Source organism: Alligator mississippiensis, chromosome 11, assembly GCF_030867095.1.
Source record: "Alligator mississippiensis isolate rAllMis1 chromosome 11, rAllMis1, whole genome shotgun sequence".
In the NCBI taxonomy this organism is placed as follows: Eukaryota; Metazoa; Chordata; order Crocodylia; family Alligatoridae; genus Alligator; species Alligator mississippiensis.
This window is the reverse complement of record NC_081834.1, coordinates 6851341-6869120: the sequence shown is the minus strand read 5'-3', so window position 1 is coordinate 6869120 and position 17780 is coordinate 6851341. Positions and strand designations below refer to the sequence as shown.

Genomic DNA, 17780 nt, shown 5'->3' with positions numbered 1-17780 from the left:
AGCTGTGTATTCAAAATTAGCATTCATACGTATTAATGAGTAGAAATAACCGTGAATTGTCTCCAAATCCAGTCACTTAGTAGCACAAGTTCTTAAGGGGCCACAGACAATTCCAGTGAAATACTAGCACATGCCTTATGACTACAAGCCATTGTGTGCCCAAAGTCAATAGAAGTGATCAGAAACACAAGAATATTTGCCATATGTTCTTGACAGGAATTTTTCATGCTTTCTCTCACAAGACACACAAAGCAGCAGCAACCAGAGCCACCCAAGTTCTCTTTGATGGAGGACTGAAAGGGCGAGACATTCCTAACTGAGCTTTCTTCGCATCAACTTGAAGTTTATTTTCCACCCTGCACAGCTGGATGCATACCAAGAAAGGGATGAAGACCCTCCACTCTTTCCTTTAGTGCCTCTTGCATGCAAAATTTACACAGGCTTGAGTTAAACTCATCTGCTCACTATAGGCTCTTTTCAGCACAAGTGTAACACAGTGTGAAGGCTGTGAAAACGGACAGCAGAGCACAGAATAGGCTTCTGTATCCAGCTGAGCTACTCAGCAGGAATTCAGCTCTATCAACTTGCCCACGAAGGTGCCTGCAGGACCTTTAGTAGAAAGACAGCAGATGCTATATTGCAAATTAGCTTTACTCTACTGACCTACAGACAGCACCAACTCTGCTAGGGTCCACATACGGGTACCACTTGGGGTCACAGGCATAGGAGTCACCACAAGCCGATGCAGAAACAGGGGGTTAGAAGCTACATCTAAAATCACCCTGTGTTTGAAGGTCTTTTAAATTTAAAACTAAAACAGCCCTGCATCCCCCTCCTCCCGACCAAATCATGTTCACGAACTGCAACCTGCAAAGACTTCCTCCAGCTGCCTGGCCACACGCTTTCCTGTCTTCCCATTATTCAGCTCCCCAGTTGCAGGAGCTGGCTTAGCCGCAATTGCTTTCCAGATTGCTAACAATTTGCTTTACCCTCATTTTCTGAAGCTTCTGCTTTTTAAAATCGATGTATTCCCAGCCTGGTGTCAAGCCTAAACGCAATTCTTCTGAAACCTGAAGTCTTGCCAGAGAAGAATTCTTAGTAAGAGTTAAAAGTTAAGCAGCTCACAGAGATGCCACCCAAATACAAGACAACCCTTCGCATGTAATTAGCATCAAATGAAAATTCAATCGCACTTTATATGGGATGCGTTTTGCTTAGAAACACTGATCGCACTACAAGTGTCTACTTACTACGTAAAGAGAGACGCTGTAAAAACCATGCTAGTAAGTCATAGATCTGTGATTTGTTTGCAGTGGTGTTTAATATTTACACTGGTTTGTTTTACAAAGCTGTTGAAATAGAAAAGATATAGCAAGAAACCCCTATCTACTGTCTACCATCAGTAATCCTCACTGGTTTGTTTACCATTTATAAGGAAAACATCATTCAACGCAGCTTGTCACAGAGACTCATCTACAATAACTGGTCTTCGTGCCAGCCCAAGATGCCCGAGCCTTTGCTGTCACGTTTACAGTCAACCACGGACAGATAAAGCAGTAAGTAGCCAACAAGAACATCTGCTGAGACTTTTTGAAGAAGTGGCCCTGAGAATGACATTTTTTCACAAGGGTCTTTAACAAATGCCTTTAAGCTTCCCAGGTGGACAGGTTATTGATTCTTACCCAGAAGTTTTGGAACCCCCAACTTTAAACTTTAGGTACATACCAAGACTTTAAAAAAAAAAATCAATATTTACCTGTATCAATAACAATACTATGCCTTCCTCTAACACCTGTCTGCCAAAGAGCAGAAACTTCCTAACGTCAGTGAGAGGACGGTAATTGTGCCCATTTTACAGACGAGTAAACCGAGGCACAGATGGTTCAAGTTACTTGCCACAGGTCACTCAGGAAGTCTTTTGAAATACCAGGCTTGGAACTGAGATCACTTGGCACAGCCAGGGCCTTCAGCCATATGCCATGCTGCTTCTTTAGGTGAAGAAAACTGTCAGCTGTCACTCTTTCCTATATGATCTTCATCCTCTTCAGAAAAGATCAGAAATGTCCCATGTTCTCAGGAACATCCCATGTTTGGTCACTCACTGCATTTAGTTCTTGCGTTAAAATCTGTGTGTCATGGATTTGTTTGTAAATCAGTATCTGCACTAAACCAAGTCCCAAGAGAGTCACTGTGACATGCAAGCGGTAGGCAGTTAAACAATGGGTCAGATTAAGCCTGCTAGTGTCATTAGACACTAGCAAGGTTAGCCTCATCCACCTGCAGATGGGCCTCTGCGTCCCGGTCTCCAAGAGCAGGCTCCACCACCTTCTCCAGACAAAGGATTATAACCTGGAATTACAGATGAAAAGTGCATCAGGCACACTAAATTTTCACACCCAATAAAATGAGTCATTAGCACATGATCAGAGGGCAACTATTTCAAGAGGGAAGCAGAAGTCAGAGAACTGCAAATATAAATGTGGATCATTCAGAGTTATACAAATCATCCAGTCTTGAAGGTGTTCCTTTCACAGCATGGCCCACGTCATCAGCAACGGAACGTTCTAAAAATGTACATTTCACAAGTCTGGGCCATGCTGAAAGATGGCAAATTAAGTGACAAACCCTCAAGGGTTCAAAAATGCAGGAGCAAAATATGCACGTTGCATAGTTATATCACTGTGAATGACAGCATTAGAGCTAACATACTACTCACTGGTCATGGGAGAGCACAAAGTGTTCTTTTTGGTCCGGGAGTTCAAAGAAGCTAGATGTTCAGACTAAACTTTGTAGCAACCAATCATGGGATTTTCTTTGTTTTATCAGTACAGAGTGGTATTAGAAAATGCATATCCCCTTAGCCCCACCTGCATCGGGCTGAGGATATTTGTTCAATATCCATTATTCCAATATTATAAACAAGTCAGAGGCAGATACAAATTACCTCTCTAAATGTAAGAATGTTCAAACTAATGCTTCATTTTATAAAAGTGTACATTTAAAAAAAAAATAGCCTGGCAATTTTCCCTGGTCTCCCTCCTTAGTGCATACAAGATGTCAGACAGATAGATTACAACTCTCTGAACTGCCAAGCAAGCTATTTTCAAAGTCAGTCCGTTCCACTGAAACCTCTGCTACTTTCCCCCAGCATTATGGAAATCCCAGTAATTTAGTCAGCAACTAGAATGGTCTACACGCATCTTCAACCCACCATCATCTACCTTGCGAGCAGAATGCAGACATCTAATGCCATAATCTGTTACTTACTTTGCCTAGCTTGAGCCTAGGACAGGTCCAGACAAGGGAAAACTGAACAAGAGGGTCAGCTGCTGTTATGAAAGTACTTCACACGGCTGTGGCCTGCTCTTTGCTGTTCTCCCTCACATTTTATTCAGGAAGCCTTTAATGTTGAGCACTTCATAGAATTAGACTACGAGACTATGCTGAAGTTAAACTTACACACATGCTAACATCTGCAGAATCAACTGATGGCCATCAGCAAAAACACATTCATGCAGCATTTTCCACTCTATAGTAAATCAGGCTATTGGCTAAAATGTATTCAAACTTGACAATGCTCTTTGTGCAGCTTTTTGAACTTACTCCCTGCTACGATCTTATTAAGTGGGATCCTTCTATCCTGATAGGTCCACGGGGAAAATAGTAATTGTCTAGATATTATTTTTTCCTTATGACAACGGTGATTAGCTTACTGGCCCTAAGTCAGCTTTATCAGTACAGCCAATGCTGTTTCTGTAGAAGGCAGATAAAGGACCATTTGCACAGTCTTCGTCTACAACAGGAACTCCATAACTCACCACATGGTATTTGAGAACCCAGGTACAATCTTAGCTTGATATATATCATTTTATTTGCCTGTGTGCATCATATACGATACAATGCAGGAAGAAAGTATTGAAGTAGTGCTAGGATATGCACACAGACTAGACACACTGGTATGCATCACTTACTCCAACTGGGGAAAAAAATAGCAAGACTTAAGTATTTTCTGACACCAAAAGCCACAGACTCTCAATGAGTCACAGCAAAAATGTTTCCTGAAGGAACTGAACCAGTGTCAGGCTTCCCCACTGCCAAAACTTATGAAAACTCCAGAGATTACTGCACAAACCTTTATGGAAAAATGTGGCCCCAGATGCTAACACTGTACAGATTGAAACCCTCAACCATGAAAAGCTGCATCATAAGGTAGGCTTTACTTCAAAGATCAAAAAGTTGTCCTTTCTCTGAATAAACAGAAACAAATCATGTCTGTATAAAAAGGCCATCCAGAAAACTGAATAAATGCTTAAGTTTTCAAGAGAAAGGCATTTGAAAGATACTTAAGGTTCATACTTACCACCTCCACGCAGAGGCTTCTTGTCTGGCTTTGGCTTTGGGACTGCTGATGAGGTGGAAGGGCTGGATGCTGTTTCTTGCTGTTAGCATAAAGTAAAGTTATTCAGAACTGATCAACACAGGTTTCAGCTAGTCATTTATTTATAGGCATTTACTGCAGGATTATGGAAGTGTAATATAAAGTTAAAGTTAGGATCATCGGAAAGTAGAGTTCAGCTTCAGATAACCTTTCCTTACCTGGTTCAGCTTCAGATTTCCTTTATAGCTTTTTCCTTCCTGCATGCTCTCCCACATTGCTATCTTCTGCCTTCTTTTCTCTTCTTCAAGCTGAGAAAAACCCAGTTTATAAGATTTTATGACTGCCAGAGTTAACAGCTGAACTTGCACAGAAGAAACAGCCTCCCTCTCCCCCACCTCAAAAGCAAAGGACTGCATTACTGCCTTTTTCGCAGAGAAAATCTATCACAAGGTAAACGCTGAAACAAAGAGACAAATCCTACTTTCGCTTGCCTTATCTCAATAGCAATTTAAAAGTCTTCCCCATCTCACTGTACAGGGACTGGAAATAATACACATTCAAGTCCTGGTTATAACTCTTTTCTCCATTGCTCTGTATCAATGGCACTTGTTTTCAAATTCTGTATTCTGTAAAAGTTCTTTACAAAGCATGAACATGAAGTAATTTAACACAATAAAGCAGTTTCTGGCAGAAAAAAAAGATGGATTTTTCAAATTAGTGTCAAAGCCAGGCCACTCCACGAAAGAGACGCCATTACCAGCATATGAAAACGTGGCCAGAATCTCTGCCCAAATCAATTTCTCCAATAAGAAGTATACGTTAATAGATAACAGACTGCCTTAGCTCAATGAAAACGAGGAGAAGTATACTAGTTTGCCCAGGGTCAAAGAAAGCAAAGCTTCCTCAGTCTAACTGCACTGGGATGAGATTTCTTACAAGATGGCTATTTACTTTCTCCATTAGGCTTTAACTCTCAACATTTCTTGAAATGTTGCTGCAGCAACAAGAACTTCAAACAAGACTTGATGGTTACATAAAAAGAGAAATATATTGCCACTTGTACTCAAGCCTGCCATGCATGGAAATGAAACTTGATGGAACTGACGGCAAAAAGAAAATAAGATGAACTAGGGCTTATAAAGCTTTTCACTGCTACCCTGATTACAGTAAGCATTCCTATGTTGTTACCTAGAGAGGAGGCGCTGAATGATGCTGTATTCCTTACTATCTCAAATTGTGCTCCAAAGCTTTTAGGGCCTAACAATGCCGTGCTGCATTAAATCTGCAAAGAATTCAAGCTTGCCATTAAGAAAATATATGTGCACTAGCAATGCTAATTTGAATGATAATATAACCAATCCCAAAGATCTATTTGTATACACAAAGGCTCAGCCAGTGCAACTGCAGCAATTGCCTACAGGGTTGACTTTTTGAAGAATCAAGCCCTAGAGTTTTCTGTACCATTTCAGACGAACAAGCATGTCCCACGTCAGTCATTTCAGAAAGGAGAATAAAGAGTTCAAGCCCTTTAATCCAAACAGAAAGAAAGGTAGGAGCCCCCCCTACTGCTCACTGATCTGGACAGCTGTGCAAGAGAACACTCAACTCTAAAACTGTACATCACAGACACCCTTCTATCCCTTCAGTTACCTCTCTTTGTTTCTCTTTGTATTTTTCTGCTTGTGCATTCAATTCTTCTTGCATCTTTAGACGAGCTGCTGCCAGGGCTTCCTGCCGCCTCACCACCGCATCAGGCTCTAAACAGCCACAGAAAAGAGTGGGTAAAGCAATTGTATTCAGTTGGGGTGCACTGATAAATATTTTTTTGGCCAATACCAATGGCTGATTATTAACCAGTCATATCAGCCAATACCTATCCCATAGCTGATATGCAGCCCAGCAGCTTGGACAGCAGCATCCGACCGGTAAGTCTGTGGGGGGAGAAGAGTGGCGGAGGGCAGATCGAGGCCCCTACAGAGGAGATACTGGGGCTGGGGCAGGCATCGTCCAGCTGGCGTGAAGTGGAGGATGAAGCCATGGGCTGCTTATCCCACCACTGCGTACACCCTCAGGGGAGGCATGGAGGGCACATGTTCCCTGGATTTGTGCATGGGGCAAGAGCAGGCTGCCACTGCACGCTCAGGGCCAAGGGTTGTGCCAGCCTCTTCCTGGCAGGGGGGATTAGGCCAGGGCTGCACTCGGGGTGGGCTACAGCCACCCCAAAATTCACCACAGCCCTCCCTGCAGGCCCCCTCCCCCACCCAGCATTGCCACCTGCCCCTGCCTGCCTCCTTATACCATGCTTTATCAGCAAAGAAATGATTTGCAAAAATACTGAACACCACTCCAAGGGGAAAGCAAACAGCCTCAGAAATGCATTTGGACCACCTACTTCTCTTCACCGCTGCCTTTTCCTAAGTCACAAGAAAATATGACAAGTCTATTATTTTACTCATCTTTTTTTAACTCTTGAACTTTCCCACACTCACTTTTTATAGTCATTGTTTACATAGTAATATACAAATCATCATGAACATACAGATGACTTGATAAAGCATCAGCTGAAGTTGCATAAAAGATGCCTAATTTTTCATAGCAGTGTAAGAGGTGTTGTAGCCATGATGGCCCAGAGTACGTGAGAGGCAAGGGTTTCTTAGGGCGGTATCTTTAACAGGACCAACTGTGTTACTGGGATAAAGTTAGACACGCTCTTGGACAGCACCTAATGAAGAACACCTTGCATTCAACAGCGTGTCTAGCTGTCTCCCAGCAACAAAGTTGGTCCAGTAAGAGATATCACCTGAAGAAATCCTTGCCTTATTTACTTTTTCATATAATTTTTTTCCTGTGGCTTGATGTGGTATAAAAGTTTACAGTAGGATGTTTATAGGCTGTTTTGCTGCACAGCAACATCTAGTTATGACCATGACAGAAAGCCACCACAACAGGAACAGGAGAGAGATAATTTGCAAGGCCCCCAACGTGCCAGATGAATGGATGCCAGGCAATTCTTCATTAGACGAGGCCATAATTGCATCCCATGCTTTAACGGCAGCACGAATCTAAATGAGGCCAGGACGTGACTCCGCAGCATTTACCTTCTAAGGCTGCAATTTAGGAAATAACACCTGGGTGTAACTGCCTGCAGTGTACACTATTTCAGTTACACCCGAATGTACTTTCGCGGGGATCTCATTAAATGGAAAGTGCCAAGAGATAGTATGAAGGAGGAAATGGCTACGGAAGATTGATTAGAAGGGTGTGCCAGGCATATAAACTTCTCCCACAGCACAAAAAAAACACTTTCTCAGTAGTTCTGTACAGGGCTCAGATTCGTGGCGATGACTCCCAAAGCATCTGAGTCCTGCAGCGCCCGAGAAGAACAGGCTGCCCTGAAGAGAAGCAGGGATGCCCTCGCTCCACACAACCCTGCCTCACCCTGGCAAACTCCCTGCGTTTCTCCTTGGAGGCTGCTGCCCATCTGCGGCAGAGCTTTTTCCTTCTCCAAATGCTTCTCTCCTCCTAAGCCAGCGGGGCTAAGCTCTTTGGCAGCCCCGCACCTGGCAAGCGCCACTCCGATCCTCCTACCCGGCACGACCTGCTGCTCTTGCTTCCTGCCCCCTGCCTGACCTGCTGCTCTTGCTTCCTGCCCTATCTACGAGGCCGCGGCGATGCTCTGCCAACAGCTGCGGTCGGGAGCTGGCTGCGGAGACCGAGGGCAGCCTGGGCCGCAGGGAAGCTCGTGCCGAGTCAGTCCCTTAAGTGCCCCCAGCCCCGTCTCCCGCCAGCCCAGGCGCCGCGGCAGAGGACACGCACCTGCGGCCGCCCCTGGCGGGTCCGGCCTGCTCCGTCTCCGGGCTCGGGCGCTCTCGGACACCTTCTGCACGAGCAGGTAGATGGCGACGCAGGCGAGCAGCAGGTACCAGCCGTAGGCCGACAGCAGCGCGCCCACTGCGGGAAGAGCGCGGTGGCAGCTGTCATGGCACGGCCGAGGGAGCCCCTCCCCGGCCCCACCGCTAGGGGCAGCCCCGCAAGAGGGGGCAGTGCCCAGGCCCCTATGGGTCGTGACACTGCCTCCATCCCCCCCCCAGGGAAATATGGCACAGCCCACCCACCCCACTACCCACAGTGGGAGAAATAGCACAGCCCAACCCCCCCCCAGCAGAAAATGGCACAGCCCAACCCCCTCCACTACAACTCAGGGGAGACATGGCACAGCCCAACCCCCCAGAAAATGGTACAGCCCAACCCCCCCACTCTCTCTCAGGGGAGACATGACCCAGCCCAACCCCTCCCCCCCTACTCCTAGGGGGAGAAATGGCCCAAGCCGCCCCCCAGGAGAGCGGCCACCCTCACCCGCCCGCGGGAGGAGGTGCAACCCGCCGTGCTCCACGTCTGGCTGTCCGGGCCCCGGCGCGCCTCCGCCCAGCTCCATCCCCGCCGCCGCTCCGACCCGCTCCCCCGCCGGACGACCCCTCACATCCGGGACCTATGAGCCGCCCCGCCCCGCCCAGCCAATCGCAGCCCGCTGCTTCGGCCGCAAGGACACGTAGCAAGGGGGCTGGGCCGGGCCCGCCAATCAAGAAACGGCACTCTTCTGCCGGCAGCCAATGGGGACGCGGCATGAGTCAGCTACCGTCGGGTCACAATGGCGGCGGGGACCAATCGGGAGAGAGGCGAGGCACTCTCGGGCCAATCGCACGTGTCGAGACAGGAGGCTGTCGGTGACGTGCAGTCCGCGCCCGGGGGGGGGGTGTTCATCCGGCGCCTGCGCAGCGCTGGTCCAAAGCGCCCAGCGGCGTCGATTGGTGCTGCCAGGTTGCTGCTTTATTCGTCTTTATTATTTATATTATGAGACTCGTATTAATCCACCAGGTTATGATCTCATAAATATGAATATGCATCTCATAATAAATACTAATAAAGAAATACGAATATGAATCTCGTATTTATTATGAGATTCATATTCCTATCTCTTAATTAATGAGATTCATATTCCTATTTATAATTTTAGGTACAGTTCAAAGCACCCGACACCCTCTGCTCCACCTGGAAAGAAGTCGCAGGGCAAGCAGAAAAGGCAGGAGAAAACCAAGCAAAAAGAGGACACTTGCTCTGTTTCGGCCTATAGACACCTCGTTGTCATCATCATCGTACACTCGCAGAAAAAACAAATGGCGATTTATTGGGCTTCCAAATGTACAGTACAAAATTTACAATGGCAATTTCACGCAAGACCGTGCTTCCGAAGCAATGGAAAAACCACTGACCGACCCTGCGAAGAGCAGATATTAACTTTCTATGGTAAAATGAACATCTTTCTCTAGACACCGATACGTTCCACGTGGTTTGGAGCACCCGAGGATGCAATTTAAGATCCGTTGGGAATGGCGTCCTCTTCCATCTCTTCTTCCATCTCCTCTGAGGGGCCTATGAAAGGGACACGGGATAACTGACCACACCAGTCTAATTATAACATTGGAAAAATATTCTACCCAACTGTCTGTGATACTATTTTCCAATTAGTTTATCTTCTATGGAACAAATAAATAGGAGGTAACATACCCCTTATTAATACCACTAAGTATCAGGGAACAAATGATCAAAATTTACCACTGGAGTTAAGACTTAACAGATGCAAGTCTTCATATTAACCGTCAGAGAGGTGACCCATCACCCCCCCACCCCCCACCTGACACCAAGGCAACAATTTGAAGACATCTTATTCACCCTCGAGTTGCTATTCTACAAATTACTCTAGTTTTCAACTCTGCCCACCACAGCGTCTGTCTCTCTAGTCTACACTGTCCAAAAAAATAAAAAAGATTGGATTACTTTGCATCCTTATGGTCAGTAACCTATAACAGGTCATGGAAAAATGGGTCTGAAGATTTTAGTCGGAGCGCACATTGCGGCCAATTTTAATTAAATTTAAACAACACTTCATTGTTACACCTAAAATATTTTCTAATCGTGGACCTTAAGCTTTCCACAGCCTTTCACAGCATTTAAAAAGCGGGGCTCTCTTGAGGTATGCGCCTTAAATATCCGTACCTTTGTTATATACATTTAACCAAGGCATTTTGGACAGATTCATAATTTGTGACACCAATTTTTTTCCCCACCACCTTTAACTCACACTTCCAACCCACTAATGGAGATCATGTATCATAGCTGGGACATGATATTACTGGGTCAGCCTGTCACAAACAGAAAGTTTCGGATGCATAATGACCTGCTTTTCGCTCTCTCCCGGGTATCTGACCAGACTGCAACAAACCCTTGAGTCTCTCCACTTCAGCCAGAGTCGTAGCATTGGCGATGGCATTCTAGAAGATAAAGTGATCATCAACACGATGAGCACACTCAACTGACATGTTAACTGCTTTCCGATACCACCTGGTTATCAGAAAGAAGTACAAATAATACTGAAATAAACACAAAGTTATTGACTGCAGTGGGACGTATGTTGATCAATTCTGTGATCAAACCTAAACTCAGAATAAAGTGTTGCGAAGAAGAAGACAGAGAGATATGGGAAGAAAGTCAGATTAAACTTCACTGAGGCTTGTGCCGTAAGGAGCCCAGAAGAAAGATGATCAGAGCACGATGTTGCTTTGTTGCATAAGACAAAGCAGTGTGACAAGTTACCAGGTAGGGAGCATTTTTAACCCAGGACAGTTTCCCTGGTTCAGTTCTCCCTATGCAGTCTACCAAAAAGTTACCTTAATTGCCTCAACATCTCCTGGGGATGGCCCAGCTTTCTTTTTGTCAGTCGGCAAACCAGCACCTGGATTGAAACTTCAAAGAAAAATAAAGACATGTCATTCACACTCCTGTGGAAAATATCTGCTTCTCTAGCTTCCAAAAGCTAATGCTTTTGGAAGCATTTATTCAATCAAGTGTAGTATCTTATCTTTGTTAACAAACTGATACAATGAAGAATTGTCTCCTTCAGAAACACCAGCAAGTCTGTCTCCCCACCTCCCATCCTCTTACCTGCTCCTGAAGAGAAGCAGGCTTATATTGAGATTATTATAGATCAGATAAATGATGAATGATAGATCAGATTTGGATGTTGCTGAACACAGCAGTTCCATTGCATGAATGAGAAGCAAGGTGGATAAAAATAAATTATATTAAAAAAACCAAATTATTTCAAATGTCATATTCCTATAGCAACCTGCATAGCAAGGCAAGGGCAATCTTTTTAAGTTAAAATGAGGAAAAAAAAAATACTAACTAGCAAATATTTGCTGCCAAAAAAGACAAGTTTAAACCAGTAACTAGTGCAAGCACTCAGCTATACACGTCCACCCAAAGTTGGCTTAAGTGCTAAATCAGATTTATACTGTATTAGCCTATTTGCAAGTACAGAGAGACTGTTGTCCTTTGTTTTAATGTATTCAAATAGTTCAGTTTAATCAATTGCTGGTTCTAAAACCTTCATGCAATAAGAGAAGGCTCAGCTTAACTACGGTAACTAACACTATGTTAATTTAATAAGCCAACAGACAATCTTTATGTATCCAGTATATTTAAAAAGTAGTCTTATTTAACTGAAAGTTTTAAAATCTTGATTCACAAATGCCAATTTTCATTCAGTTTGATATGAATGAAAAGTACAAAATAGTAATCTAACCTTTATGTACAAATTAGGAAACGGAATAAATATATTCCGCTATCTAGCTGCTTAAATAAATGTGCATATGTAGAGCATAGCCTCTTTGTTAGAAACATAGTACTACTAAGTTTAAAGGCTGCATTTAGTTGCAAATCAATGCATTTTAATAATCACTATCCAATGAGAATCAAGTTATTTTTTATGCAAATAACCAGAAGTACTAAAAATAAAATGCAAAATAGGAGTGTTTAAAAAAAAGTCAGCTACTCAAATCCACACACCCTGGCCAGATATCACTTCTTTAAAATATTCTGAGCTGTATTCACCACCATCCAAAGTGAGGATGCTCAGAACTACCATATCTGGCAAAGCACTACCAGAAATGTTAGGACATCCAGCCCACGACTGACATTTCAGTTTACTTTTTTGCCGAGCCCTGCAAACACTGACTGAGGTGGTGTTTCTGAAGGGGAATGCCAGTTTAAATTGGTTATCTTTTATCTTACGTTTTTGTTCTCCTGGCAATATCCTTTGCAAGTTGTGCACCCCGTTTGCCCTTGAACATTTTCTCTGCCTCCTGACGCTCCTACAGTGATACCACACACACACACAAAGTTAATTTAAGCAGGAACATTAGGTATATTTTGCATAGCTTCTTCCTTTAAAAGAAGGCTTCTTTGTCTCGTTTGCATCACAGCACCTTGGCATCTGGACCAGATTTAAGAACAAGCATTTGAACTTACTGTCAAAATGCTTAGACTTGATGAATATCAGCCTAATGTTCTTAACACAGGGAAATGTTTCCCACCCATTTGTCTTCACAGGGACTCCTTATTTCTTCTTTCAAAGACCTGCGTGTCTATTTAGGGCACCAAGAGTGGCAGAGAAGAGCAAAGCATGTACAATAGGCAAAGCTACAAGACATAATTAAGCCAGATATTTCTTTAAATCAATGAACTGGTGAAAGAAAAACAGGTCCAAAGTATGCACATTATTCAGTACTTAGTTCGATACAAATAAAATTTACAACTATGGAAAAAGCTGAGATTGGACCACAGAAGTTTCAACAAAACAGGAACAAATATCTGCCTCAGAGCCTTACAGCAAAGAGGCTAGGAAAATACTAGACTTACTTTTAGCTTTACTTTCTGGAAATCCAACACTCTGACTTGCGGGACCTTGTGAATTACATACAATCTGTAATGTTTCTTATTTGTCACAGGATTCCTTAATATGCTACAAAGAAAATATTATGAACAGAATCTGAATAGGAGAAAATACTGTCTAAAGTACTTATTGTAGAAAGTCCTTGCACACTAACAAACAAACAGACAGTCCACCCAATAAATGCAGAAACAAAACCTTGTTCTTGATCCCTATGAAAACTACAACACAAAAGTATTATGAGCAGAGATCGGTTTACTAGCTTGATACGTTTTACTGCAAATTATAACAAAGAACCATCTCAACCACCTTCTAAAATGAAAATAAAGACCAACTAATTGTTTACTATGTTTCTAAAACGCACAAAAAGCTGTTTCAATTGTATTTCTCACTCTGCATTATGATGATCTTCTAAGGATTACTGAAAAGCATGATTTATATTTAGACTGAAGAATTTTGTAAGAAAAAAAATCTAAGAGAACATAGCACTCAATGCAAATGTAACAGCTCATTTCTATTTCGTTTGATAGCCTTTTGGCAATTTGAGAGCTCACTCATCAAAATTTATGCATCTTTAACCAATTTAAAGCTGTCGTTAACCATAAGGAAATATACAACATGATATAAAAAAATCTATTCAAACAAATTAAGATTTCATACCTCAGGTAAGTCAGTGATTTAACAGTTGCCAGTGGATCCAGCTCACCCTGAAAAATGGTAATGCAATGAGTTATTTCAGAGCAGTCCAAAACTAAAAGAAGCCGATTCAAGTCTACAGTATTGTCAATGACATCCAAATCACTGGTCAAATACAAATTATACCTAGTATGGTGCTAGGCCCAAAAAACCCCACACCAAACACACATGCACCCCCACACCTCCAAATCATGTCCGTTAAAAAATATTCAACAAATGCCTTACCTTTCTACAAGCAATATCCTGTCAATGTTTTTATAAAATGATGACAAATACTTTGCAGTGGTTCACATAATCATACTACCAAAATCTTCACTAGAGACAGACCTTACAGATAATATTCATTCAAGGTAACAGAAACAGCAGTAAGCAATAAGCAAGTTTCAGGTTTAAGCTACAAATAGCTGATGGAGAACCAAGTAAGCGAGTATTAAGCATGCCATCAAGCATTTCAATATGCTTTGAGTTCCATACCAAAGACTAAATTATGTTCTAATTTATGCCAGTGCAATTGCACTGACTTCAGAGGAGTTATACAGACATAGCCAAGAAAAAAAAAAAGCCTTGAGTGGTAACGTACTAACACTATTACTCATTGATGAAGAATACAAAATTCAAGAGGTAGGAATTTTTCAATACTTTTTCCTAATCTCTACTTTGGTGTGCAAATGAACAGAAAACAAAAAAAGTTTAAAATTAAATAGTTCTGGGTCCGTTTAATTCACAAGATTGTGAAATGAACAGACCAAAAACACCAAAGCATTAAAATGACTTTTGTGAAACCTCCTCATCCACATTTACTAAAATCCCATGACCATTTTACTAGTTAGCTCATTCAAGTCTAATCAAACTAGAATATTAGAGAAAATGTAAGGTTTTTTTCTTTAACTGAGCTGCACATTTTCCGTTACACTATCCAGTATCTGAAGGCAAATGCTAATGCCCCAGTCCTGGGAACAGTGCTGGACATCCTTAGCTAAATGAGATATTCGATCTATTTACATACTATCACCTTGTAACATTTTTATGTGAAAAAAACAATGAATCTCAAAAACATCTCCTGCTTCATTGTACGGCAGAAAGATTACCCTTGTAAGAACAGCTGTCCTAGTGTACACATGGAGACTAACACAATGGTTTTAACTTCAAAAGGTCATCTAATATCTATCTCTCTTTGCATATACATACGTGTCGCTATACAGATATATAGATATATAGATACACACACATATATAGATATATCTCTATCTATATAGCTCTGTGTGTGTGTGTATATCTATATCAATATCTATCTATCTGGATAGATAGATAGATGTGTGTGTATACATATCTATACACACACACACACACCCCCATATATATAGATATCTATATATCTATACACACACACACACCCACACCCCATATATATATATAGATATCTATACACACACACACCCCCCCCCCACATATATAGATATCTATATATCTATACATACACACACCCCCCCCACCCCATATATATATATAGATATCTATACATACACCCCCCCCCCACATATATAGATATCTATACATACACACCCCCCCCACATATATAGATATCTATACATACACACACCCCCCCCCACATATATAGATATCTATACATACACACACACACACACACACACACACACACATACGAGAGAGAGAGAAATAGAGAGAGCGTGAGCGAGCATGAGAAAAAACAAACGACACACGCGTAACTTAAACTTAGCCCTAAATATTTGTAACGGAAGACTTACCAGCTCTGCAATGTTATTGTTCGTCAGAACGAGCTCCTGAAGGTTGGGCATGGCCTGTTCGAGCCCTTCACCAATCCGACTACAATAAATATATTAAAGAAAAGAAAAACCAAAGCTTATTTTATGCTCAAGAAAATTTCAGTAAGAGTCCTGGGAAAAAACTGCAATCTGCCGCCACGCATTTGAATCATCAGACGCCCCCCAGATTCACGGGGGTCGAGGGTGCGGGGAGCGGAGCGCCTGGGCTCTGTTATGATCTTTATCTCCAGCGACAGAGCAGCTCCCGCGCCGGCCGGCCGGCCCACCGTCTCCCATGTCCTGGCCCGTCTCCCATTTACGCTTGCTGTTACGCAGCACAGCCACGGCCAGCGACAGCCCCGCGCAGGCGGCTCGGGCACGTCCCGGCCTCCGGCTTCAGCTGCCGTGCCCATGAAGCAAGGATAAGTGAAGGCCGGGCGCTGGAGGTCTACGTGCCGGGGCAGTCACAACCTGCGAGCCCCGCTCGGAGCCCGTCTGCGACTCCACCCCCGCCCCCAGGGGGGCAACCAACGCACGCCCGGGACGAGCCCGGGACCGATGCCGTGCGGCGCCAGCCCACCAGATGCGGTTGTTGTTCATGAGCAGCGTCTTCAGCCTCTTGAGCAGCGGGAACCCGTCCAGCTTGCGGATCTCGTTGTCCGAGAAGTCGATGGCATCAAACTGGTCCAGGGTCGCGCCCAGGTTCTCGATCACCGGGATCTTGTACCCTGCGGGCGGGCGGGGGGTCAGCACAGGGCACTGCAGCCCCACCCCCCTCCATCCACCCCTCCCCCCACCAGGGCTGCCCCTCCCCCACAGGCCCTCGTGCCGTGCCGCGCCGGGGGCGCTCACCGCGCAGGTCGAGCTCGCGGTCGCGCACGGCGTTGGTGTACTGCGCCGCCTGCTCGATCAGCTCGGCCGTCAGCTTCACCATCCTGCCGCCGCCAACCACGCCGCACCGCTCCGCTCCGCTCCCGCCGCTCCGGTCTGCGCCGCCTCGCCTTACGTCACGTCCGGGCGCGGCGCAGCGCCCAACGCCTCGAACCGCCGCAGTGCGAGGAGCCGAGCGCTGAGCGCCCCTTGAGTAGCCGAGCGCCTCGAACCGCCGCAGGGCGAGGAGCCGAGCGCCGAGCGCCCCTTGAGTAGCCGAGCGCCTCGAACCGCCGCAGGGCGAGGAGCCGAGAGCCGAGCGCCCGAGGAGCTGAGCGCCTCAAGCTGCCGCAGGGCGAGTAGTCGAGCGCCGAGCGCGGTGCCCTGAGGGTGGCACAGCGCCGTCGTGGCGGCCAGTGTGGGAGCAGGGACACTGAGGGCAGGGGTGGTGCTCAGCCCCGTCCCTGCGCCTCCTCCACCCCGCTGCCCCTCACCCTCACTTTGCAGACAGCCCAGCACTGCAGGGAGGCAGGCAGGGCCTGGGTGGAGGCAATCTTCTTTCTCAGACCAACAAGATATTTGCACACACACCAAAAAAAACCCCTAATTGCAAGCTTTGGGGCACAAGCGCCCTTCATCGGACACCGGGGGAAAGATGGCACAAGGCCTGCGCAGAAATGCAAGCTCCTGTCTCCTGGGATTTCACAGCGGGGGGTGAAAGCTGCCCGGGGCAGCAGGTCTGAGCTGGCCAGGAGCCTCTCTCCTCCTTTGCGGGCCTGTGATGGTGCAAATGGCTCTGGACCCAGGCGGGAGCAGGACCTCGGGTTTCAGCCGGTCACCGTTGCTCCCTGCGTGGGGAAATAGGAAGATGTCATTTAAAAAACTGGCTAAAATTCAGTCTCTTCCGTCTTCCAGGTTGTAGCCGTATTGGTCTAGAGGAAAAAGCGTTCGGGGCACGTGGTAGAGGTGATATCTTTTATGAGACCAACAAGATTTTTGCTGTATTGGTCTAGAGGAAAAAGGGATCGGGGCGGGTGGTAGAGGCCACCAAATTTTTTTTTTTTTTTTTTTTTGCAAAAATCTGTTTCGTTGCAAGCTTTCAGGCACAAGCGCCCTTCATCAGGCATCAGAGCAATCGGATGAAAGGGAGTGTTTTCAAGACAGGATTTGTAAAGCACGAATTGCTCCGTGAAGAAATCCTCGATGCTCGGCTGCGTTGCGAACACCGCCCCGAGCTCGAAGATGCCTCTGGCAAGCAGATCCG

General features: G+C 44.9%; 2 protein-coding genes across 2 annotated transcripts; both read right to left on the bottom strand.

Moving 5' to 3' along the window:
* Window positions 1–1297: 1297 nt before the first annotated feature.
* SELENOS (selenoprotein S) lies at window positions 1298–8856 on the bottom strand. The gene is made up of 6 exons (XM_006269817.4): window positions 8735–8856; window positions 8195–8329; window positions 6029–6135; window positions 4597–4686; window positions 4361–4439; window positions 1298–2349 (listed from the first exon to the last, which is right to left on the bottom strand). Exons 1-6 carry the CDS (start codon window positions 8811–8813, stop codon window positions 2270–2272), a joined length of 570 nt encoding a protein of 189 aa, XP_006269879.1. The 5' UTR covers window positions 8814–8856; the 3' UTR covers window positions 1298–2269.
* Window positions 8857–9542: 686 nt separating this feature from the next.
* Window positions 9543–16660, bottom strand: SNRPA1 (small nuclear ribonucleoprotein polypeptide A'). The gene is made up of 9 exons (XM_006269818.4): window positions 16499–16660; window positions 16227–16374; window positions 15629–15707; window positions 13827–13873; window positions 13136–13238; window positions 12509–12588; window positions 11104–11179; window positions 10614–10707; window positions 9543–9808 (listed from the first exon to the last, which is right to left on the bottom strand). Exons 1-9 carry the CDS (start codon window positions 16578–16580, stop codon window positions 9750–9752), a joined length of 768 nt encoding a protein of 255 aa, XP_006269880.1. The 5' UTR covers window positions 16581–16660; the 3' UTR covers window positions 9543–9749.
* Between the last annotated feature and the right edge of the window lie 1120 nt (window positions 16661–17780).

Coding starts and splice junctions, on each gene's coding strand:
- SNRPA1 (XM_006269818.4), bottom strand. CDS start 16,580: ATGGTGAAGCTGACGGCCGAGCTGATCGAGCAGGCGGCGCAGTACACC. Junction 11,180..12,508: donor ATTGCCAGGAGAACAAAAAC/GTAAGATAAAAG, acceptor TTTTCTTTGAAG/TTTCAATCCAGGTGCTGGTT. Junction 9,809..10,613: donor CGGGAGAGAGCGAAAAGCAG/GTCATTATGCAT, acceptor TCCCTTTCATAG/GCCCCTCAGAGGAGATGGAA.
- SELENOS (XM_006269817.4), bottom strand. CDS start 8,813: ATGGAGCTGGGCGGAGGCGCGCCGGGGCCCGGACAGCCAGACGTGGAG. Junction 4,687..6,028: donor ACAAAGAGAAACAAAGAGAG/GTAACTGAAGGG, acceptor GGTTTTTCTCAG/CTTGAAGAAGAGAAAAGAAG. Junction 4,440..4,596: donor GAAATCTGAAGCTGAACCAG/GTAAGGAAAGGT, acceptor TTATGCTAACAG/CAAGAAACAGCATCCAGCCC.